Here is a 24,819-nt window from a genome sequence, read left to right as displayed (position 1 = left end):
ATGAAGGGTGAAGGACAGGCACTGGTGGAGCCCTTGGAGAAACAGAAATGCCTTCCTCTAGCAAGAGCCTTTGGTGAAACTTTCTGGCTGAGAAACAAAAGTGTATTGAGGGAGAGGAATAAGAAATGTGGTGCTGGTCATGTGATAATGGTGGTGGTATAGGGATCAGAGGTATGAGGTTCCTTTCTGATGGTTTGTAGCCTGGTTTGTTGTTTTGAGGTCAGCCTGTAACAAAACAAGGATTGTTGGTTCGTTATTCATAGTTCTTCTGGTTTGGTTTTCACTGGCATCAGATAGTAGAGATAAAAGAACAAATGTTTCCTTTCATGAACTTTGATTTTAAGGCTTTCTACTCATATTGCTTGATATACACATAGCAAAGAAAACAAAGCTAATGTGGGATGACCAGAGCCGTGTGCTTTGGGAAGAGCTGCACCATCCAGTCTCCAGGAATCCTCCTACTTCTCAACCTGTTCTCAACCCAGTAGAGGGGTAGCTTCTCTCAGCCTTATTATTTCCCCCTCTCCAATATTTCACTGCCACAAAAAGCAGAACAGCATGGCATATCTCCAAGCAAATGCTGACTTGCTGCAAGGACAGGGAATGGCTTCATGCAGCAAAATCACTGGAAAAGGAAGGGCAGTTGTGACCAGGACAGCAATAAGAAGTGGGAGGGTTGAGAAGGTGCATGGGAATAGTTTTTATTGCTCAATTCCGTCCACTCACTGCTAGAAAAAGATGAGCAGCAGACAATTATTGGAAATATTTAGTTTGTTTCCAGTGAAAAAAACTGGCTATAGGATCTTCAGCTAGTGGTGAAGACTCTGCATGAATTACTAGTTTTCTGAGATTCCTTTGAGAGCCTCAGATATTTGAAAATGCTGTTAAGTCCTGTATTCCCAAACCTTTTGCTCTCAAATGAGGAGATTGATGCCAGATGTGAGAAACTATGCTTTAAGTCCTTGCTTGCTCTTGAACTTTATAACACATACACAGGCTTCTCTCTAGCCTCCTTGCTTTTTCCAGCTTTTGCTTATAACATTTTATTCCTGATTTGTCAGAACAGGCCAACAGAGACCAATTCAGAGGTGGACAAGTCGGCAACACCATCAGTGGCTCAGCTAGCAGGGAAATTCAAAGAGCAAGCAGCCAGTATCACTGGAAAAGAGGTAAGGAGCTCTGCAGCCACCAGTATGTAAAAGAAGTGGTAAATGATGCAGTCACCCCTACCTCCAGAAGTTAGAGCCTGGGTGATCTAAGCATAAATAATCCACCTTGATTTTCAGTCTTCCCRAAGGATTTGACTACTTGTTCGGTGCAAGCTATGACAGTATCTTCCACGCATTGCTGACTTGTGCATGAATATTTTGGTAGAAGCATACTTCAGGAGAACTAGACGCTGTAATGAGACACTAAAACCTAGTAGGATACCCATGTATTCCCTAGCAGTAGCAGAGAGCAATGCATGTACGATCTGGGACGTGTATGTGGAGGCAGAAGTTGACAATGAATAATAAAATAGCTAATTCCTGAACTATGGAAAAAGCAAGCAAACAACATATTACACAGTTTAGAAGCCACCATGCATCTCAGCAGCAGGTCACCAGTACCTTGTTCGCAAAAGAAGGTTTCCCTCAGGTAGTTCCTCCTGTATAGTGCTGAGACAGAAAGCTGTCTCTTTACTTGCCCTAGTAACCTCTTTCCAGTTTCAGCATTTCAGATTGTCCCTATCTCTGTCATGCTGAAATTTTATTCTATTGAAAGTCTACTATGCTAAGCATTCACCTCACAAGCTCTCTTTCACCAGATAAGCAAAACACTTGAATTCCTCTCTTAGGAAGTAAAGAAAGTCAAAGTATTTATGGATGGAGACTGACTTTCTGGGACAGTCCCTGCTTTTATTACACACTTAGCATAAATGCTTAGTGACAGCCCTCATCAGTCAGTGAGTACCCCTTTAAAACTAAACTGCTTCCTTTCAGTGCTCAGCTGATTTCAGCATTGTCCCTCCTGGGCCTAAGGGAATCTTCTCTGTCACCCATCCTGTCTTTGGCTTTGGCTTCATGTAGTGTGACCTCTGGCCTGCAGGACTGGCATGCAGTCATTTATCATAGGTTAACACTCTCATAGCCGGGCGCCAGGATGTGAATAACCAATCTCTTCCCAAGCACTCTTTTTTCTCTAGTCACCAGCGCACTCGTCCATCTCTCCCCTTATACAGTCATTTCCTTTTTTTAAGGTATGGGATTTAATTGCACTAAGTCCCTCACTCTTAAGAAGGCAGCAAGTTCCCAGACCTCTCTTAGTATTATCTGCAGACCTCTGCTGTTCCCAAGCCAAGGCAGCACGGAAAGGCCCCATGATGGGGGAAAATTCAATTTCTCCAAGGACTGAGGAGGACAAAGTTTCCTGTCTTTTCTCTCCAAGCCATATGTCACTTCCCCACCCTCTTGGGCTCAGATTAATGGCTGACTGGATGGTCTTTAACTCTTGCTTGACCCTCGCCAGCAAAGGGGAACCTATCAACCAGGAAACCTCTCACACATCACCGGGGCAAAACGCAGCATTGCCTGGTTGCAAAATGGTGGGGTTTCAGTAAGACATGATATTATTGCTACCTAGTGTGATGCAAGCGAAAGGGCAGGGCTGCCTGTGGCTGCTTAGAGAAGCAGCATCACCATGGCTGGGTGCAGCACCACCAGCAGTTAAGTGACATCAAATCTACTGATCTTCCAAGACAGTCAACTCTACAGAGGGCAAAGATGCCATGATCCAACTTTTCACATGCCTGCCTGTAAGAAGGTAACAAAATTATCCAAATATTATCTCAGGGATATTATCCAGTACCATAATATTATTCACAGATTTTGTGTGTTAGCACACAAAAATTGCGTGTTAATTGTGAATTGCATTCAAAATGAATGTCCCTGCAGTTAAGTTGCCCTGCAGTTAAGTTCCTTCTCCCCTAGCAAATCTCTTTCTTAGTCAAATGAAATATTACAGCTGAGGCCTTGTCTCTGTGAGCTGCTCTTCTTCATCAGAGAGTAATCAGTGAGACTGCAGGCAATGTAAAAAAAGTCAGAATGCCCCTTTTTGCTCCTAAAATAATTCAGATACAGAACAGCAAGATCATGAACCAGGTAGGAAACTGAGACTCATTGAAAAGGAATCCTGGTAATAAGACAGGAAAAAGAACAATAACAAGCTATTCCATTGTAAGGGGGTTTCCAGCAGGATGCTTTGGAGATGAAGCTTCTCAGAAGGCTTCTTCACCCTCCACAGCTTAGGAGAGCATGCTTTGCACAGAGCCTGAAGTCTTGTGGTTCATACTGGGGGAAGGGATGAAGGCTGTTTTTCTAACACTAGGATTGGGCTAGAGATGCTGTAAGCACACCTAGCATGCCAGACACATGTTCATATGCTAATATTAAATGCTGCCTTTGGATGTTTTCTTTAGGCGAGCTGGGTCTTGCCATCCAAGCAAGTCACTTACAGAGCATGCTGTTTGGTGCTTGAATTTCACTTCCTTTTTAAAAAAAATGATTTCCCCACTGCTGAGTTGGTTGTTTTCTTCTCTTAGGTACCACCACATAAGCCAACTCGGAGGAAACCACCATGCTCCCTTCCACTGTATTCCCACAAAATCGAGACAAGCCACAACGATGAGCAAGTGAGTATCAATTTAATAGAAGGACAAGGTCTCTCTTTGCTGCAGCCTGTTTTCTCTGACTCCTAAGACACAGGCTTAGAGGCAGTACAATGATCAGGCTGTGCAACATGACATCAGTCATGAAGCATCAAACCTTTCCCTGCTCACCCACAAGGAGGACCCCCTTGCAGAGTCAGCTCCATGCTGCTTACCGTTCCTGTAGCACGGATACATGTTCCATTTCTACTGCTGTTGTTTTTACCCTCAGAGCAGAGCACTGAAGGATCCACCCAGTTCTCACCTCTCAAGCATTTCACAGCAGGAACTGGCATTTATTAGATTTGAACAGCATTTAGCTCAGAGGGCATCTATTCTGTTTATTGCCTTCAGATGAACACTAGAGGTTTGAGTATAATGGTGTAATAGTTCTGCTCTTGAGTTATTTCCTTCTTCAGAAAAAGGGAATAATTAATCCGGAGTGAAAAGTTTTTCTTCAGCAATACCTGCAGAATATTGTCTTGACCTGGACTCCATACAGCACCCTTGAATGAGCAGGTCCCAACAAGCTGACTGCTACCCACTAAAGTTTCCTATATTCAGACCCTTCCCAGCCACTTCTGTCCTTCTATCTTTCAATGTGTGAGGTTTAACCACCAATTTCACAATGCCACCTGCCCTTAGGAGGCTGTTCTTAGTCCTTATTTTCTAATAGCTACAGCCTCTTGCTGCCTCCAAGCCAAAGGAGCATAGCAAAGCTTTACAGTCTTAGATTCCTTCCTTTTCCTTTGGATCTCAAAAGAGCAATATGCCCCTCCTCAAAGCAATAGTCTCCCTTTCTCAAGCTGTTTTCAGCCTTTCATAGCTTTACCTTTCCGGTCACTTAGGCATTTCCTGTCCAAATTAATTGGATGCTCATTAACCCTGTTAGTCAGGTGCTGGCAGAAAGCCTTTCTTTGTCACAAAAAGTTCCTTATGTTTACCAACATTAAGGCCTTGTATCCTTTGAGAGGTAGAATTTTAATCTGTCTAGTCCTCAGATAATGTCAGGGAAAACTTTGTCATAGGTTAAACACCTTACTGAAGGCCAAATAGCAGCAGAGCCATTGCACATCACCAAACTCAGGTAATTCAGCCAAAAAGCAGACAATCACCTTTTCTCCCTCAAGAAGGATACATATATAGAGAGCCCTAGGATGGCTAGATCACAAAAGGAGAGCAGAGTCAGGAAAGAAGAGAGCAAACTTTTGTGTGAAGATCCTATATGAGGCTTGATTTACTTCCCTACAAGTACTTATCACTTCCAAGTATTCTGCCTTCAGTGTATTTCTTTTTTCTCATTTACTTTACTGTGGCCTTTTCCTGTTTCATTTTCTTTTTGCAGAAGCCGTCTCCAAATGCTTGCCCTATGCTCAAGGTCAAGGTGAAAAGCTCCCCCATGATTGAAAAGCTGCAGGTAGGTCCTGGAAGGGCCCACATGGTTGCCCCAGCAAATTAAAAATGATTGGCATTTGTCATGGCTCTCTCTCTTGTGGAGCAGCCACAAAGGAAGGGGAGCCAGGAGCTGACGGTGACAGCTAGGCCAGCAGGGCAGTGGTCTCACTGACAAGGGCCCAGTCCCACAAAACACAAACAAGAAGGGCAGAGCAGGTGTGGTGATGGTAACCAGGGTCAGACACAGTGCAACAATCGTCAGCAAGTCTGAAGGAGGATCTGAGGTCAAGCTAGGAAGCCAGTCTGCAGGTCAGGGTCAGGGTTTGGATCTGCAAGGTACATGGCCAGGCACAGGCATGGCAGCAGTGCAGCTCAGGTGGGGATCAAGGGCACAAGCCTCAGCTTAAGTGCAGCTCCCAAGAGAAGAGGAGAGAAACCCTGGCTGAGGCTTCTTCTAACTCTTTCTTCACAATGGTCTAAAAAGAGTTTAGACACTTGTACCATATCAGGGGGCTGGCCTTGAGCACAGACAGATAAAATCATGGTGGTGGTGGGAAGTGGCTCTCCAGGCCCTGACACTCCCTTACCAGTGCCTAGAAGCTCTGTGCTTTCCTGGCCTCAATTCCTCAAGTTACGCACAAACATACCCAGGGCCATTTCTGTATCTCTCAGTAGCACCTGATTCATGCCAGTGAGGACAGTTCAGCACTTGACAGCTCATAGACGTAGTGCCCTACTACTGCCAGCTGCCTCTCCTGGCAGCATGTGTGACTCCTGACCATAATGCCACCTGGGCGCCCTGACACAACATAAGCCTATTCATAGCAGTGTCCCCGTTAATGCACCCAAGGGCATATGCCTATGGGAACTTCTTAATAATGGGCCAGCAGGAGTCGATAAGGAAGTGCTTTGCCACAGTTAATCACAAACTTGCTTCTTTTCATGATCTTCTCACTCCTTGTAACCATATGGATCATTCCAAAGACCTGCAGACCAGGCCTGCAAATGTGAGGTCTGTCTGAGTAGAAACAGGGGTGGTTGACATCTCTGAGTGATTGCTGACTGCTTGTTTATGCTCTCTCCTGGCTCAGCCACCGTAGATGATAGTGGCTTGGCTCAGTCACTGGAAAATCCCTAAAGGCTTCAGGATGACAAAAGACCACGTCCCTAGATCCAGCTGTTGAGGAAGGGCAAATGTCTAGTCATAACTTCACTGCCCAGGCTTGTTTGTTGACACTATCACCAGGAGGGACCCGTAACCAGAAGCTATGTGGGTTATGACAGCTGAGAGGTGTGTTATCCTCCGTGGCAAGAGCAAGAGTTACCCCATGTGGTTAATATATGTATTACACATCAGTGTTTTATTTTCCTTTGCAGGCCAATCTGGCTTTTGCTCCAGCTGCCCTGCTACCGGGAGCATCTCCCAAAAGCCCGGGTGTGAAAGTCATGGTCTCTCCGTTCAGCACCCCTCCCTCCACCCCTAGCAGCCCCGGCATCCAGTCCCAACCCATTGAACCCAACGAGACGCCGGTCAGCTTCGATCAACCCCCAGAAGGCACTCAGCTGCAATTCTATAACAAGGTAGGTATGTGCAGGGGTTTCTCCAACACAGCAGGATAAAGCTTGCTTATTGCTGGGATATGAGTTAGAACAGGAGGCTTATGTAGCCACACAGACTAGAGAGCCCATAGAGCCCAACTGCATGGCACTTAAAAGGGGAGTTGTAACCCTCATTTACCATGATAAGCTGCTGTGCAGACTCCTTCAACCACCATATTCCAAAGCATAATGAATGGAAAAACCTTGGCTTAGGGTCTAACTTGGACAGGGAGCCACAGTTTAAATGAGGACAATGATCCAAACTTGGGATCAAACTGGGACAAAGACCAGCTTTATAGTGGGGAAGGAGGTACATATTAAGGAGTTGCTTAACCTATAAAGCAGTCCTCTTCCGCCTGCCTCTGGGTAGCAGAGCAGGAGCAGTGAAGCCACCAGCATAGCAATCAAGTTTCCCATGGAATTCTCCTCTGTTGTACTTTCTCACTTTCCAACACTACTCTGTTTGAGTTCTTCCATGTCTGCTTTTCCTGTATTCAAGGTGCGGACACGGGGATCAATAAAGCGTAGGCCTCCCTCCAGGAGATTCAGAAGATCTCTGTCAGAATATGGAGATGGGGAAGATTTAGGGGTCAACATCTCCTCTCCAGAAAATGGTGCCAAAGAAGATGGGGATGATGTGTTTGGGCCCAAGGGCAAGACGGAGGAGGCAGAAACAGGGAGCAAAGCACTAAAGAAACAGTCAGGGTCTGATGAGAAGCCTCCATCAAGGAGAGGATCCAGCAGATCAGAAGATGAAGAAAAAGGGGAAAAACAGGCAGAAGAAATGACTCCTTGCAAGAATAACACAGGAGATATGGAGGAGGAGGTGAGTTATGCATCAGGGGAGGAGAATGCTCCCCAGCCTCCCTCTGGAGATAAGGAAGAGAAGGTGTGCAAGGGTCTGCAGGGAGAAACGGAGGAAGGCAGTGCCTCTGAACAGGAAAAAGGTGACAAGGAGAAGGAAGAAGCTGAGAAGAAGGAGACCAGTGAGAGCACGGACACACAGGAAACATCAGACACTGAAGAAGCACCACTGGCACCTGAGACGCTGCAGGCAGCAGTGGGCTTGGAGACTGCCAATGAGTCTTCAACATCACCCACACAGGACCAGGGCGCAGAGCAACTGTGATGCAGAGGTAAGACAGATCTGCGTGATGATGGCTCCTAAAATACCAGAGGTTTTTGCCTACTAATGAAAATGCCAGAGCAGGCTAACATTTCTGCTGCTCCTCACTCATCAAGAGTACCAAATCTCAGACAGCATTGGCTTCAGGGGAGGGCACATGAAACAACCAAAAAGCCCCCCAGGCTCATGTTACAGAGAGAGGGGACCAACTAGAAGTAGAGAGGAAACTGCTGATTCTGGCTTCAATAAAACAGAAAACAGAGATGCCCTCTGATACTAGGCACTCTGCTCAAATGCTCACTTTTGAAAGCACTTGTAACAAAAAGCACTCTTCCCCAGCAGAAACTATATATATGATCTCTGCACACATCCCTACGTTTACATATATATGTGTGTATATATATATACACATGCACACATGCATGCATATTATATATAGAAAAACACTCATATGATATATCCCTCCTATCAGGCTGATCGATTTAAAGAGACATTTCCAAACCACTTGTTAGCTTTGCCAGCAAAAATAGTGTTTGCACACATACCAGTTTCATGGTCAGCCCTGGAACCGTGCAAACATGGGTCTCTACCACTTAAAATAAAAGAGGATTTCCACTGGCTAAAGCCAGGCTTATTCCATTATAGCTTCTTACTTATTCTCTAACCACTGATACCCAACATAGCTACAGATGCTTAAGGAAATATCCCATTCCACATCAACTACCTGTCCCCTCTTCAAATGCCTATGTGGTTTGGCAAGGAGGAACTAAAGGAAGCAGTCTGGTGCTCAGGCTGCAGCTCACCTTTCCCTCCTAGCATGGCAACTACCAAATACCCCCAAGTACAATATCTGTCACAGACTCCCCATCCTTGTATTTACTTAAACCTGTTATTATTTTTCATGATTTCTTTACTTTTCCCTTCTCAAAAGGACATATCCAGTCAGGACAGAGGAGACAACACATGAACAGGAGCCATCTAACCCAATCAACATGGAAGCTACTGGAAAACTGTCTGTGGCAGGAGAGGAGCAGAATACAGATATCCTTCGAGGTGCAGAAGCATCCCAGAGCTGAGTGACCAGTCCCTGGCCCTCTGCTCTCACACCATCATCTTCTGTTACAGTCAGAGTGAGAGACTGACTTATAATTGCTTCAGAGTTCAAAATGGAGATGCTGGCTGACTTCTCTTAGGGGATATTCAGGGACCGAGAGACCTGATGCACGGTGTCCTGGCTGGGCCCAACAGCCACCACCACTTCTGGGACCTCTGTTCCTCAATCCTGCTGAGCTCCAAAATGTCATTTTCTTCTCCACTGCATTGGTCTCAGATGAAGTTCATCAGTGTAGGACCCATATATATATATGTGTATATATATACATGCACACAGACATATATACACACACACACACATATGTGTGTGTATATGTATGTATGCATGTTTATATGTATGGTGCCTTTTCAGTAGCTTCTTTAGAAAAATTTGGGGTTTTCAAATTTAACGAAATAATGTTTTAACAACAGGAAAAAAGTATGTTTTCTCCACATATGCTGTATGGCATACAATGTGAATCCTAAATACGGAGAAAACTCTTTGAAAATTGATTATAAAGCATAAAATCCCTTTGGAGTGGGGGCTGAGCTGGATGATCTATGTATGAAACACCCAGCCGCTGTAGGCAATTTTTCTGTGTGCTTCAGCTTTGGGGTGTTTTTAGTACTGGTGGAAAGTAACAACCAACAGATTTGATACACAGAAAAGATGTGCTGTGTAGGTCAATAGGGTAAGTTTTCTTCACCCAGCCCTGTGCTCTAGTCCTGATTTAGAAGGGCCACTTGTCCATCAGTCTTTCTCACTTCCAGACCCTATCCAATCTTTTGATTCTCTTTTGAAACTTCCAGCATCAGGCCAGTTAGTGCCATCTGTGATAGAAGGCATCCTGGCTTACTCATTAATTTTATGCAAATCAATGAAGAGGTCTTAGATGGCCGCATTTCAAGCCATACAGCCTGACTGAATATGAATTGGTAAAGTACAGATAGCAAGTCCCTCCTAAGTACTTAGGACTGGCATTGTACTTGATTGCCTCTCTTGGAATAGTAGTTAATCCATGGGAGTAGCAGTGGCTGAGCCAAAAAACTTTTACGTCTAGAGAGTATTTGTTGCTCATATGAAGTAAGTTATGCAGGGGAAGATAAACAACGGACTCTTACCTGACTGCTTTCCTGACAGCAGTGTTTGAGGCTGTATATGTAATACAGAATAAAAAGCAGCTCTGGCTCAAGGCCAAGGGGCCACACTGCTTAGGCGTAGCCCTCTCTACAGCATATATATTGCCTTGGAGACAGCTAACCAGAATTGTCAAAAACTAAGCCAAGGAGTCAACTAACAGTTAAGTGGTATGGAAGGTTAAGGGCCAATGCTTACACCTGCTCCCAGCTACCTATTATTTAGCAATATAGGTGCAGCTACAGAGACCAAAGACAGAACCTGCCAACTTCTCGTCATCTTTCACAAAATCCCTCCTAGCAAACATTAAACTATGCAGTGTAGGAAGCCTGTGTTGTCCCTGTCCTGTGAACAGACACCGGCACCTTACACAATACAGCCCATGTCCATCCTTGACTGGGCTCTGAAATATAGCAGTATAACAAAGCATCACCCATGGTTTTGAGGCATGTCCCCTTTCTGTTCACCAGCACTAAAATCACAAGGAAAGAAATGGTTCTATGCCCTGCCTTTCTTCTTTCCAGGTGAGAGCACTAAGGTGTCATTTGTTGAGAGCCAGCAGCGTTGCCCCTTATCTATAGAACAGGCTTGTTGTTAAACATGACCCCCACATCCTTTTGAGCCATGTTGTGGAGTATTGTTGCCATTGAATCTATTTCAATCTGTTTGTTAAAGCTTGTATTCCAGGGCAGGCTGCAATTATTCACTGTAACTTGTTTCTTCTCTCAGCAGAGTGTCCCATCTGGATGTGAGTGATTGTGCCTTACTGTATATATAGATATATGTGTGTGCGTATTTAGAGATTGTGTATGTGTGTCCCAAGCAAAGGAGTGGAAATCTGAGGGAGAAACAGAAGAAATAAATAGTGGAGTAAAAACAAAAAAACCTCCATGTTTCCTCCTAGAGAGATGGAGCCTGAAGGGGCATGGGGAGAGCTGACAGCAGCAGGCAAAATGGGTGAGGGATTTCCACTGCCATTGGAACAGTGTAACATTTGATTTTAATTTAATTTGAAGGGTTTTTTTACTTCTGGGGAACAGTAATAACCAATGTGCTTAATCCCCAAAGGAGGGTGTTCTCTGGAGCAAACACTAACACTGAGGACTGCCACAGTCCCTGCCCCAGCTCTGTGGCTACCTAAGCATAGAAGAGAGCAAAGCTCTGTCCTGTCTAACGCCATTTTTCCAAGAGCATTTGTTGTTCAGGGGAAGAACATGGCAACACACAGTGACCCTTCCTGTGAGATTTCCCAGCTTCTGGCAATCAACAGGGTGGAAACTTTCTGAGCCAGAAGTTACATCACCGTCTTTGTCTTTAATAGCTTTACAAGTTGCTGGAAAAAAAGACACCTGTTGCTCAGCTGAAGACATCCATGATCTTCTACAGGCGATCTTAGCTCAGGCCATGTACAAACCTCACCCCTTCTGCAGGGCAAGTGAGAGCAATTTTAGAAAAAAGCTCTTTGGCCAGCATTAGCATCGTGACACTGCAAAAGCAGAGGGTACATATGGGCATGTATCTCTGTTCCATCCATATTATCAGAAAATGTAGGCTCAGGCCCATAAATGGTAGCAGGTCTTGTATCCACAAGGTGTGTGGGGTCAAAAAGTTTTGACTGCAATGTAGACTACAGCTTGGCTTGATGCATAGAGCGGGTGCACTTACTCAGACCCATAGACATCCCTCAGATCCCTTAGGCAGGTATAAGGTTAGGTGTTAAGGATACTAACAGTTAAACTGGAAAATACCCTGAGCAAGAAGATTCTAGTATAATTTTTATAATAGCTTTGGTGTGGATGATGCCTGAAAGATCAAAAAAAAAAAGTAAGTGCAAACCTTCTTGGCCAGACCATTACGCTGGGGGAAAAAGAAGGAAAACAGAGAAATAAAAATAAACAAAGAAGTGGAGAGAGGAACGCAGCACAAGAGCAAAGTGACTGTTGCAGTTGTGTTTGGCTGAGATCTTGTTATTTTTACGGTTATATTTTGTTTGGACCATGTTTAAACCGTAGTGGGAACCAGAGGAAAGAGCTCTGCGGGTAAGGACCGAAAGCAGCCACGGAAGGGAGGAATAAGGTTTTCTGAAAGATGTGGGAGGTGCAGAAGGCTACACAGAGGTGTGGAAACACGAGTGGGAGGCCGGAGGGTGGCAGGAGGCGTTAGCACACGAGAGGAGAGCCGCCTGCCAAGACTCAAAGCGGACTAAACTCAGACTTGACGTGAACCCGAGCCGCCCGCCCTCACACCTGCGGCCGCCCCGCCCCTAACGGCCCGGCGCAGCGGCGGGCTGGGTTAAACCAAAGCCGCTGCGAGGAGGAGGGGGGGTGTTTTCCCTTTCCCCCCTTCCCCTCCGCTCAGAGTGAGCTCGCCCGGCTGGAGCCCCGCCGGCTGCGCCTGCCCACCGCGTCGGGGTAGAGCGAGCGTGAGGCGGGGGAAGGGAGGGTGGTTCCGCTCCCCCCCGCGGAAGACAGCCGTAGTGGTACCTAGGAGGGGAGTCTCGAGGGGGCTCGTGCTTCCTCCCACGAGGGACTGGAATCGGCTCTACCGGGCGGAGCCCCAAGGTTGAATGGAGGCGATGCCACGAGATAGTCTGGCGGGGGGGGATCACAACCAGCCTCGCAATTAGGGAAAAGAATGGTATCTTCCGCGGGGGTGGGCAGAACCATTAGGGAATCTGGCGGGGGGGAGGCAGAACCTCGAAAGCGCTCAGCGGTCGTGGATGGTGCCGGGCGGGAGGAGGCGGGCGCAGAGTGAAGTGCCGAGCTGGGGAGAAAACAGAAGAGAGCGGCTCGTTGGTCTAGGGGTATGATTCTCGCTTCGGGTGCGAGAGGTCCCGGGTTCAAATCCCGGACGAGCCCTCCGCGACGGCGGGGTGTGGCGCCCTTCCATTTTGCCGGCGCCGCGTCCGCGGGCGTTTTTATTGCCTCGGCGCTTCGCGGGGCTGCGGCGATGTCGGTGCCGGAGGGAAGGAGACGGAGCTGGAGAGGATAAAAGGAGCAGCCTCCCGCGCCGAGAGCGCGGCTGTGCCTGCGGGGCTTTGGCAGCCCGCTTGTCGGCGCGGTGTTGATTTAGGGAGGAAAAGCCGCCGCGTGGGTTCGGCGGGCCGCGAAAGGCTCCCGCCCCTGCTTGCGCCAGGCACCGGCGTTTTGCCCGCGGGAGTCGCTGGGAGGGGTAAATGGGCAGTAAAACGGATCATGTCTGTCCTTATTAATACTGCACATGCCCCTTTGTTTTCTGTGGTAATTACAGCTGTCTGTGTAGGAAGCACAGAGAAGAACAGCAGTTCGGCTTAATCGTGCTTCGTAGAAAGGCGGGGAAAGGAAAAATACAGGGCTCGTCCGGGATTTGAACCCGGGACCTCTCGCACCCTAAGCGAGAATCATACCCCTAGACCAACGAGCCRCCATGAAGAAGGCTTCCTCTCCCTTGTAGAGGAAGCTCAGTGTGGTGGCGGCCGTTAGCGACCGGCTCCAACCGCCGCGGCGCCTTCCCGCGCTCGCGGCTCGCCCCTTCGCTCGGCGAAGACAGGGCAGGTGCCGGAGTACGCCATCGTTTGCAGCAGAAATAGCCCTTAGATGTGCATAGAGAGTTACAAAGGATATTTTGCCAGGCCTGATTTTTTTTTTTTCCTCCCTACAGTCCTGCGTCAGAATTCATAATAGAGGTGAAAGAGAAGCTGCTTGAAAACAACGTTACAGAAATGCCAAGCAGTAAACGGGCACCGTGCTTTGCGATAGCCAAGGATTTATTAACTTGGTTCCGGCCTGTAGCCTGATTCTTTGCCTCAGTCTGGAGCAATGGAGGCAGGAGTTGCGCCCCCTCTGCTTGGGAAGGCTTCACCCTCGCAGCTTCCCTCCCCATCTCCTGAGGCAGCAGATGGCTGTGACAGGGTAAGTGTGACAGCAGCCTAACTAATCGCCCCACCAGCTCAGCAGTCTCGCTGGTGTGGCGGGTGGCCCATGCAGGAGTGATCAGGGATTACAAATTACTGTCTTCCACAGCGATCTTTTTGAGCTAGCTCAAATAAATCTCAACTCCACAGCCTGTCCTACTTTTTGCAATCAATGCTCCAGGTTATTCATGAAGTACATGCACTGTTACTGTGCATGCTGTTGCTCTTGAAGTTTCTTCCATTCACTATTGCTAACCTATCTAACCCTGTGTGTAAAATCTGCTAACAGTATGGCTAGCCATTAACCGTAGCAGTCAAACCACAAACCCCAATCAAAAGAAGAAAAAAAATCATATTGTTCATTTCCATAATTTAAAACTGTACCACACCTAAGCAGTGGTTACATTATTTTCCTTCTTTAACACATGTGACATTTTTATGCAGACTTACTTAAGTATCAGTCTTCTTACAGCAGACACTGATGTTGGTGAGGCTACAGTTCAGTCCTACCTCTGGCTATTGTCTCTGTACAGTAACAGGCTGTGAAATAAGTTTGGTTCTATTCCAAGAAAYTGGTGAGAGGGTAGGAGGGAGAGACAGGAAAAATAATTGCTTTCGTTTTATGCATTTTTATATATCAAGGTTATCAAGAATATTTGTGGCTCAAGTTGTTCCTTAGCATCAATTCAGCACTAGAATGCCTAATCATTAGTATCTTTTTTTCATTGTAAGCTTTCCTCAGAATACTTCTCCTTGAATAGTGGGTGATCCATGCTGTTCTTCCTAAGCTAGTTACAGAAGACAAATACTTACAGAGCTCTTCAAATACCATATGTAATTACTATGCTGCCAGCTCTGGGTTTTGAAAGAACCGCTGCACTTCTATTTAGCCAGAGTAAGTATAAATGTAGCACTAGCTGCCAGTCACAATTTCTTCCCAACTTGCAGAAGATAAAATAGTCTTGCAAGAGACACACAATACTTTATTTTACAAATAGGGTCTCTCTGTTTTCTTTCTCACTCATTTTGCTGTTCTCTTATTGTTTCAAAGTGAGAATGTTAGGTGTTTGTTTTTTGTTTTTTTTTCCCCTCCAGGAATGCATATCTGCACGCAGCTGTTCAACATGTTCTACTGTACAATTCCTTTAGGAGTGCTCGCTTTGTAACTATGTCTCAGAACATGTCATTTTAAATTCACATAATCCTGGACCTGAAAATTAAAGCAAGAGACTTTTCAGCTTCAAAACAAAAATGCTTTTCTCTTAGCTTCTTGTCAAAAATATAGGTAAAGAGATGCAGTTTAAAATAGAAAACAATCAAAACCAATCTGGATATATTTACCTCTTCTCCTAGAAGATGTTACTCTGTTAGCATTTTTGACATCATAGTCCTACTTGCTTTCTGGTAGGCTAGTAGAGAGCCCTCTGAAAAAGCAGGGTCAAGGAGGTCTGAATTTCTAACATAAGCAGCAACCATGAAAAAATTGATTTAACCTCCTCCCCAGTTACACTTTTTTTTTTCTTTTTTGTGATAAACAGAAGCAAAAAGGACACAAAAGCATTTTTTCTTTTCTTGTGGAACTGAATGCTGATTTTGCTGCCTGTGTAAGAAAGTTTGGAAACCAGTTAGGCAACTTTAGAGCAGCCTGCAGGGAGGCTGCTGTGGTCCCTGTCACCCCTCTGTCTGAGCAGTCCTGCTCTGTCACTGTTCCTTGTCTGACCTTAAGGGAAACGGATTCAGCTGGAAGAAAAATAACTCCCCACCACTCCACACTGACACAGAAGAGATGAGTTTACTGCCAGCTAAATGAGCTGAATTACTGAGAAATCTGATAAGTATCAGTGTTATCACTAGACAGAGGGTGGAATTGCACAGCTAGGGGGAAAGAGGCCAAAGAGACAAATTAAGAACAGTGTTCCAGAGCTTCTCTTCCTATTCTGAAAATAGCAGAAGATACTAATTCAGTCATTACCATCTGAAAAAAAAAAAACGGATCCACAATAAGTATCTCCCAGCTACTCTCTGTATTGAACAGCAATATTCTTACACAGTGAGTTAGCCATCTGTAGGGCTGTACCTGTGACAACCTTATCCCAGCTCTATCAGGGAAGGGAGGAAATGCAGAATTTCTCTGACAAAGGGACACCTGTGACTGAATCAGGGTTATTAGCATATAAAAAGAGAAGGCCTGAGTAGTACTGAAGGCCTGGAAGGTAAATAGTGAACTTCAGGTACCGATGTTCTATCTTCCATGTTGGTAGAGTACTTTTGGTCATTGAGCAGAGCTAGATGGATGGCTAAAGTTTCCACAGAAGAGAAGAGCTCTGAGGGAGTACTGAAGCAAAAGAGTCTGAGATGAAAGGCTTATTATTGCATATCCATTTCTGCTCCACTTGGAAAGTGCAGATTTTGATAAATTGGCTAAAGTCTCATCTACAAGGGAAGTCAGAGGTACTAAATGAGCTGGCAGCCAAACAAGGCAAGAATTCCCTATACAAAGAGTTGCCTTTGTTGACCTTTATTCTCAAATGCTCTCCTGGATTTCTGGTAGTCTGGGTTTCTAGAAAACATGTGCAGCGCTTAGCTGATGAGCATGTTCCAGAGCTTCCCCTGAGGGCATAAATAATGAAAGCATAAGCCATTTTGTCACCGAAATTGGGAGTAAAACTCCTTAACACSAATGTAGTATTAAGAAGCAGGTATTCTCTTTATTACGGTGCTGGATGCACGGGGGATTGCTCCGCCCAGCGTGCATGCTGTATGTTGCATTAGCCAAAGCTTATATTGCTCTGTTACATACATATGCGTTAAATTTCCCAGAATGATTATACATATTCATTCTATTTCCTGGAACTAATTATCATATTTACATAGTCATTACGCATGTGGTCTGAGTCTCCAGGGGGCTTCTATGGGGGTCTCTGGTGGTCCCTAGTGTTTGTTGAAGAGGTGCCTCTTAGTGTCTTTCCATGAACTCTGAGCTCCTTTTCCATATATGGTCTCAGCTTGGCTCATCTCTTTGTTTGAGAAAGCTGTCTAGTTCTTTATCCTGGTTTCTGCTGGTTTATCTGTACTCCTTCAGGATGTACCAGTCACAGTCCTTGGGTGCGTCCTTGTCTGAGGCCCTTGGTAACAGTTCCCCCGTTCCCTCCCTTTGAGACGACTTCTTGTCTGAGGCCCTTGGTAACAATTTCATTTCAAATCCCACAAGAGTTATGAATGTGGTATCTTGCATAAGAGTAGGAAAAAAATCTGGCGGTGTTTTGCAGTTTGGGGTCTATCATCCTCGGGTTTTGCTTCATCACGGCCCACACGGCACACAGGAGCAGGGCTGTCCTGCGGTCTCTTTCATACACAAACGTGATTGGGTGGCAAATGGTAGCATAGCTGTATTTGTTATGTGTAGTCAGAGAACAGCAGAGAAACTGGCTGTACATGCATGTGAGAGGACTAGCTACAGTGGAGCACAGGGCTGTAGCTAACTGCATATATTTTAGGCCTGTGAAGTCTCATGCAGTGAGCAATAGTCTTGTGATATGACTAAGCTTGTGCAGCTTCATTAAAATACATAGCTAAGTAAAAAAAGAAACATACACAAAGAGGTTCCCAAAAACAGAGGGAGTAAAACAAGGAGATAAAGAAAGAAGGGTAAAAGTGGGGTCTCGGGTCTGTTGGGTGGAAATCCCAATCAGCTATTTTCAGGCAAAAGGCAAACCTAGTTATACTATCAGCGTAGCAGGAAAGTTTCTAAAGGAGTCTGTACTTACAGGAAGCACACCAAAACAGGCTCTCCAAGTCAATGGGGAAGAACAAAAAAGATTTAAGTGGAGGCAGGGGGAATCCACCCTCTTCTCCGATCACAGATTCTGCAGCAGTGCTCTCCTGCTTCCTCGGGTGGCTTGGAAAAAACACTTGGATGTGCACTTGCTAGCGGATACTGTAACGTGTATGCAGGGGAACTTGCTTGCCAATGACTGCAGAGATGGGGGGCACCAAACCAGTGCTGCAGGGTACTCTTAGTACAGTTTCTGTTTGGAAAACCGGGCCTGCTAATGCATTACAAGAGACTTAAATAGTGTATACTATATGAGAAGTGACAATGTGCTGTGATCAATTTAAATTCTGTTTCAGTCCTCTTATGTCATGAAAGTTAGGAAAGTGCTATTTTTTTCCCAATAACTGACATACAAATCTAGTTTTGATTTTGACTAACAAACAAAACTCTGTTTGCATGGCTGTCAGTTATTTGACATTTTTTAATGTCTAAGATCATTAGTGTGTCTCTAAAAATACTCAGTTAAGCTTTTAAATAGAAGGTTAACTCTTGAGTAGCATTAAAGCTTGGGGTTGTGGCATTTGGCTTTGTGCCACCTCATTTCATCCCCAAAGCAGAAGCAATGGGATGGAGATCAGTGGAGATACGTTGGTGAGGGCAGCATATCCAGTGGTACCGTGCGAGTGGTAGCAGCACGACAGCAGTGACACAGGTCAGGAGGTAGTCGTATGGGTGGGGTGGGTGGCAGGGGGACTGTCAAACAAGCTGGCGGGTGCATGACAGCCATATGAATTGCAGCGTGCGGGCAGGGGCTTGTCCCGCTGCCTGGAGAGAGGCGATGCGGTGCTTGGGGAGGTGGACAGCAGCAGGCCAGTGCCCAGCCTGTAGACCTCGTCCTGAAAAAAAGGAGGCTGATGCAGCTGCGAGGTGGAAAGCAGCTGTGTGCCTGCTTTGTGCCGCGGGATGAACTAACCGATTTTTCGGCAGCGAGACTCAACGCTTCCAGGCCCTCCTCCCAGCCACGACGGCCGGGCACCTCGCTGCGGTGTCTGCGGCCGGGTTTCCAGGACCCTGCGTCACCGGCGGAGCCCGGCGGCGGCCCCGGCACAGGAGCGCGCGCGGGGCCTCGGCGCCGCTGGGCCGCGGCGGCGCCCCCGCAGCTTACCCGCCCGCAGATAGATCAGTGTCGGTCACGTGCCCGGCTCGAGGGGCGGGCTGAGCCACCCCCTTCTCAGATAGGGCGCCCAGCCTTGACGGCTCCGTCCCATTGCCAATCGTCGCGGAGGAGCCGGGCTGGGGCCGGGGCGGGGGCGAGCGGGACGCAGGAGGTGTGTGCGAGTGACGGCGGCGTGGTCCTATCCCCGCGAGGGAAGGGGGCTGCGAGGCGCAAGGGGGCGGGCCCGCGGCCGGGGGTGGACAATGGGGGCGCGGGGAGGTGGCGGCAGGAAAATGGCAGCGGCCGGACACATCGCGGGGCGCCCGGCGGCCGCCGCTCCGGCGCGGCTCCCGCTCTCGGCGTGGTTGCTGGCCGCGGCGCTGAGTGCGGGTGAGTGAGGGAGGGAGGGAGGGGTGGGGAGATCCGCCGGCGGCCTGGGCGGATCTCGGGGCGGCGGGGGGAGCCGTCGCCCCGAGGCGCAGGGGCGGGCGGCGGCCTGCTGGCCCGTTTCCCCGGCCCGGCCCGGCCCGACGCGACCGCGACCGCCCGCCCCGATCCGCCTGCCTCCGCGCTCGGGAGCGGGGGCCGAGCGGCCGGCGGTGGAGGCGCCGCCGGGCCCTTGGGGCGCCCTGGCTCGGCGGTGCTGCGGGCGAGGGCAGGGCGACTCTTCGGCAGCCCCGAGCCTGCCCTCCTTGCTCCTCCGCGGAGCAAGGTCCGGCCGCGTCTGGTCGCGGTCGAGGAGCGGAGGGTGCCGCGGCCAAGCGTCCATCCATCCCCTCTTCGTTAGGAAGTCCCCGAAGAGAAGGGTGTGAGCTGGCCTGTGGAGATAACGTGTCCCTGCCGTAAATTGGGTAGAGCTGCCTCATCTCTTTAAATGCCTTTCCTGCTTGCAATCGCTGGTTTGCTAAAACAAAAAGCAGTTTCGAGAATCGGGTGCAATTTTGCTTTTCCCAGGCTGTTAAAGAATATTGGACTGAAGCTGTCTAGAATTAATCTCTTAGCATAACTTGCTTAGCCTTAGTAGCTAAATTTACTGAAACCTTAGGCTGCAAGCTGTGAACATTCACCTGGATATTAAGTAAAAGAAGGCCACAGAGCCAGTTCAAGTTGAAGAGATAAGGGGGGTCGGGGGGTTGTAGAGAGAAATAAGCAGTTTAGCATTGATGAGCACAGAGGAAAGAAACAAAGGAACCACAAGACTGATTCCCGAGGGACAAGATAAGGGAGTAAAAGAGCCATTGACACCTATGCAGAAGTGCAATAAGAAGTAAAGAACACAACTGGAAACTATGGAAAGGACCAACCAGGAACTGGAAGACCCTGAACTCTAATATTACGATTGATTCAGAACCACGGGGTGGATACTAGACTGGAAGGGTATAATTACCCAGGGATTTGTTCAAACGGGGTCCCTCTTTGGAGGCACCCACCTCGAGCTGTAATTACCACGCACGTCATTAAATTTTATTTCTCTCCAATCTGACTTCGAACATCTGCCTCAGCAGGAACCTAGGGTTGAACCCTGTTATGGTGGCTAGCGAGTCTAATTTTCCATAACACAGGCCATCTGAGGAAGTAGCTCAGTTAAAAATCAACCCCCCTTGTTTTACTTGGTGGATCTTCAACTGGTGCCATGTACATTTCCTTCGTGGCTGGAGGAGTCTGCTTATTCAATTTTTAGATCAAAAGCAAAATGTCTAATGTGTGTTTGAGAATATGATGCACTGTAGTGCTTAGGCATGTTACGTTTCATGTATTTGTTATGAAGAATAGAAAGTTCAGTCATTGCATCAAAGTGTGAGGGAAGATGTACCTCAACTGCACAGTAGGCTGGAACTGAAATTTGCTGTAGGGCAAAGCTGTGCCACACATGCTGCTCTCCTGGAGATGCCAATTTTGCCAAGACCTAGTGTGCAACATATGCTGGGTGCGATGTGCAGCATCATCTGGCTAGTTTGCAAGTTTGTTTCTTTTGCATGTGGTTGTTGGTTATGAAGTCATGAGACGCTAGTCTCCTTTGTCAGGGAAAGACAATGCAACATGGAGGTGACCGGCTAATGGGAAAGCTGGAGTTATGGTAAACAACTTTAAAAACAAAACAAACAAACAAAAAACCAAAAACCACCCTTAACTTGGTCGGTAGTGAAGTAATTAAATCAGCTGGAATTAAATGGTAAAGACTTTTATAAATGGAGAGTAAGTACAAGGCTGATGTTGGAGTGGTAGAAATGGCCAGGGTAACCCTTAACCTATGATGTTCTTATAAGACGAATGTGTTCATTTCACTTCAGAGTGAGATATCAAATACAGAAATACTTTCACAAGCTTTCCCAGCTTTCCCAAGGTATCTGTGTGCATACAGATACTAAATGTAGACTGTCAGTGTGTGTATCACCTGAAGTTGTTTTTGGTTGACAGTACTTGCCCATTGAGTGAGACTTTGCAGAGTAAATCAATAGGAATCATTAAGGAAGCTTGATGCCTTATTTCATATGATGCCTGGAAATTTCTGAAAAACTAGAATTCCAGTTGGAAAGGGGGTTAATAAGGGATTGCGCAGAGTGTGTAAGAAACCTACAACTTCTTCTTTCTGAATGGTGGTGGTGTTTGGATTTGTTTAATCTAAAAATGCTGCATTTTGCAATAAACTTAAGTAGGAATTACTAATGCTTGCTGTATACCTGCAGAGGCAACTTAATATTTAGACTGAAGTAAGCAGATAAGGTACACATACGTAGCTTACAGTAAAACTAAGTTATTTGAAAAAAAATATGGAGAATAGAGAAAGAGGGTGCATATTTTCCCTGACCACAACAAAGGGTACAACTACAGTAATGCTATGGGTGGTATGGAATAATAGATCATCCTACAATGTATGAGATATGTAACCAAATACAGTATCTTAAAAACAAGCATATCTACAAGATAGTCTTTTAGTCACCGTCCTATGGAGAGTCTCTTCAATCTAAAATGTGAGCCTACGATTTAAAAGAGTAGATGGATGTTAAAACCGTAGCTTATCTACATTGGACTGTATTTCTGTCCCCAACACCTCAACTCCTGTTGAATTTTTCTAACTCTCCAAATCAGGAGTTATTCCAAAGTTTGCTTCTCTTCTCTGTGCTTGTACTGCACATCCTTAATCCTCCTTTCTGCTTTTAAAAAGGCACCTTTTTTTTTTCTTTGTGCAGAGGTGGCACAAGGGTTACATCCTTGTGTGGGAATAAGTGGTCAGTGTGCAGACTCTTAACCCCTTTTGCATACGCAAGGTAGCTTGATGGTTCGTAGGGGAAAGATGACCTTCGCTAGTACTTAAGGTTGTAAGGAGCCCTGTGTGATACTGTGCCTTTCTGCCTCTGTGTGTCTTTTCAGATCCTGCAGTTTCCAGAGTCCCTCTTTCTGTGTTCCTTTCCTCAGGCTGCCCTCTCATCCTAATGAGAGGTTCAGGAATTGAAAGCTGCCAAGCAAGTGAAGGGGCAGAAGTAGCAGCTTCAGAGAACTATTGCCTCTTAGTTGCTCAGATGTGATGTGTAGCTGGGTAACACGCTGCACAGCTTAGAGGCATGATTTATGGCTCTTTTTCTGGCCCTTCATTCACTTGATAGCATGCCCATCTGCTTTGGCCAGTACCCTGCAGTGAGACAGAAAAGTTACCTAGTGGACTGTGTTGTACAGGCCTGGTTTAACATCACAGTCTGTTTTGCCAAAGCAAGAGGGTGACTGTTGCTTCATGACTTGAGTAAAGATAACAGGTTTTAAGCTTTTTTCTTGTGTGCACCTGCCTGCTTGCACTGGAGGATCATCTTACTGGTGTATGCTTAGTCATCTGAAAACCCAGTCGCTGTGTTTACTCATAAGCGTGAAAGATCATTCTCAAGTATATTTTATTTGTGATCCTGTGGACCTTTGTGGCATAAGGAGTTAATCTAGGTATAGCCTCCTTTATGGTGAATTGATCCTTGAACAGCCAGAGTATCAAGGAAACGGATTATTTTGCAATGCTGAATTTGTAGGCCAAGTACAGTAAGCCCTGATGCTTAGTGATACCGCATCTGTCTTTAACATGAGGGTGGTGCTTGATTGCTTCCAAAAAGTCTTAAAGAACGTCCAGACATTACTGGAAAGAATATTATTGATATTTCTGGTATTTCTATTTTTTCTGTTGCCAACAAAGCCTGCTGATTCCCTCCCCCCCCCGCTCCTTTTACACATGCACCCACGTGCACACACACACACACAGATAAGTGTAACAAGCAGAGGGGTATCAACATGTTAAGTAGTTCAAATGTCTATTACTGTATTAAACTCACCTGCATATTTCAGTTGCTGCTTGAAATGCATCATATAAATAACATTGTAAGTCAGGGTTGCAGTGCTCCTTCTGTGTTTGTGCCAGGCTTAGTCAGAATTGCTATATTCACACAGTCAGAAGCTGTTAGTTCATCTAAACTGAGTCCGCTGATGCTGCAGGTAGAAAGGCTTCCTTGCCTGCAGCACGACATAGCTTCTGCAAAGAGAAGAGGTGATCAGGTGGATAAACTCTTAACTCCATTAGTTGGATTGAAGGTGGGACTACCGCTCAGGCTATCTGACTTGCAGCACCAAGAAGTTCTTAAAGTAGTTGAAAAGAGTGTAGCTTAAATTGGTGATAAAATGTAATTTAGCATCAACCTGTAAAATGGCTACATTCTTCTAACCCAATTCATCCAACAGGTCTCTAACCCTAGGTAAGTAATGATGTGTGTGACCCTTTTGCTCCCTGTATGAATTGCAATTGAGTGAGGAATTAATTAAGCAGCTCTTCCACTGTCCATCTGTGGACTAGTTTTTATCATTCTGACTGATAGTAGTAGGCTGTGAATGTCTTGTACACAATACAGGCTACCTTCTGTCTAGATGAAAGACCAAAGAAATGAAACCTAGTTTTACCAGGTAGATGTCTTGTGTTTTTTGTTTTTTGTTTTTTTCTGAATAACATTTAATGACTTCACATTTTGTTAGGATGGTGCTATATTGGTTATCAAGGAGTCCTCTGTCTAAAGCTTATTATCAACACCTATGGTGGGAGCTCTCAGAGTGTGGTTTAATATGTGATGTGGTTTGATCACATGGCAAACATGGCTCTCTATACAACCTACATGTAATAATTGATAAATTAACAAAGTAGCTGCTAGTTGTCAACTGCTTTTTCTTTCCCCTATCCCAGGAATATGTCTTATGTAAGAGTAAGCAGTTGTTGCAGGAGAGGGCAGGAACTTCAGAACTGGCTTTGCTGCTGGAGAAGTTTGGGGAATATAATTTCAAGCAATGATTTATCTCTGAACATCAGTTATTTATGAGAGCAAGTGTTTACTCAGAATGGGGTTTAGCAGTACCCTGTGCCACAGCTCGAGTGCTACAAGTTCTTTTGGCTGCTTTTTGAGGCAGGGTTAACATCAGTATTGTTTGCTGTCTGAAATCAGTTGAAAGCTGACCCCTCAGTCAGGTGATTTCCCCCAGTCCCCCTGTTTTTCTGTCGCTCTTATTTTTAAAGTGACAGAATCATTCTGCTAGTTGTTCTAAATGAGCCATTTATTTTTTTTTCATAGAGGATGTTTATATCAAATAAGTCATATCTTGTTTCCCTTTGCTACCGTTTCTTTTAGCCCCTTTGTTTTTGTTTAACTATTATTGAGTTAGTAGTTTCCAGTTCACGCTGCTGCTAGTTTTTGGCTTGAAGTGATGTAAGGAAAACAGGAAGACTGATTGTTTTCATGAACTTTTACTTCCAGTCCTACAGAAAGAGATGCTTTGCAGCACACTTGCTGATGCTTTGTACACATAATTTTAAGGGGACTTGCCCTGAAACATTAGTCTCTCCCTCCCTTTAGTGTTTAAGATCAGATTAAGATTCTGATTTTAAGTACAGGTTAAACTCTGGGCAGTGCAGCAGTTGTGTGGCTGCTGGCTGGTGGCACTTTC

At 46.0% G+C, this 24,819-nt stretch overlaps 2 protein-coding genes, 1 long non-coding RNA gene and 2 other non-coding genes across 7 annotated transcripts in view; 4 read left to right on the top strand and 1 right to left on the bottom strand.

Annotated features, from left to right (window-relative positions):
• Nucleotides 1-8,836, top strand: part of RCSD1 (RCSD domain containing 1) — a 33,929-nt gene extending 25,093 nt beyond the window's left edge. The window contains exons 2-7 of the mRNA XM_026083402.1: nt 1,062-1,169; nt 3,581-3,670; nt 5,031-5,102; nt 6,458-6,661; nt 7,179-7,815; nt 8,737-8,836. Of these exons, the coding sequence (XP_025939187.1) occupies nt 1,062-1,169; nt 3,581-3,670; nt 5,031-5,102; nt 6,458-6,661; nt 7,179-7,808 (1,104 nt within the window). The 3' untranslated portion in view covers nt 7,809-7,815; nt 8,737-8,836. The remainder of the gene's footprint in view (nt 1-1,061; nt 1,170-3,580; nt 3,671-5,030; nt 5,103-6,457; nt 6,662-7,178; nt 7,816-8,736) is intronic.
• Nucleotides 8,837-12,346: 3,510 nt separating this feature from the next.
• LOC112974435 lies at nt 12,347-15,181 on the top strand. Of its 3 annotated transcripts, none has more exons than XR_003256270.1 (4): nt 12,347-12,596; nt 13,675-13,925; nt 14,660-14,822; nt 15,023-15,181. It is a non-coding gene; the product is annotated as an uncharacterized LOC112974435 (long non-coding RNA). The 3 variants fall into 3 exon arrangements; XR_003256271.1 differs by lacking the exon at nt 12,347-12,596 and adding an exon at nt 12,597-12,672; XR_003256269.1 differs by lacking the exon at nt 12,347-12,596 and adding an exon at nt 12,754-12,838.
• Nucleotides 12,822-12,893, top strand: TRNAP-CGG. Its single transcript has one exon. It is a non-coding gene; the product is annotated as a tRNA-Pro (tRNA).
• TRNAP-AGG lies at nt 13,366-13,437 on the bottom strand. Its single transcript has one exon. It is a non-coding gene; the product is annotated as a tRNA-Pro (tRNA).
• Nucleotides 15,182-19,106: 3,925 nt separating the features above from the next.
• The window catches only part of MPZL1 (myelin protein zero like 1), a 43,640-nt gene continuing 37,927 nt past the window's right edge, over nt 19,107-24,819 (top strand). The window contains exon 1 of the mRNA XM_026083382.1: nt 19,107-19,248. Within this exon, the coding sequence (XP_025939167.1) occupies nt 19,122-19,248 (127 nt within the window). The 5' untranslated portion in view covers nt 19,107-19,121. The remainder of the gene's footprint in view (nt 19,249-24,819) is intronic.

This window comes from Apteryx rowi, unplaced genomic scaffold (genome assembly GCF_003343035.1).
Source record: "Apteryx rowi isolate R43461 unplaced genomic scaffold, aptRow1 scaffold_60, whole genome shotgun sequence".
Taxonomy (NCBI): Eukaryota; Metazoa; Chordata; class Aves; order Apterygiformes; family Apterygidae; genus Apteryx; species Apteryx rowi.
Note: the sequence above shows the minus strand (reverse complement) of the source record. Positions and strands in the feature narration are given on the sequence as shown.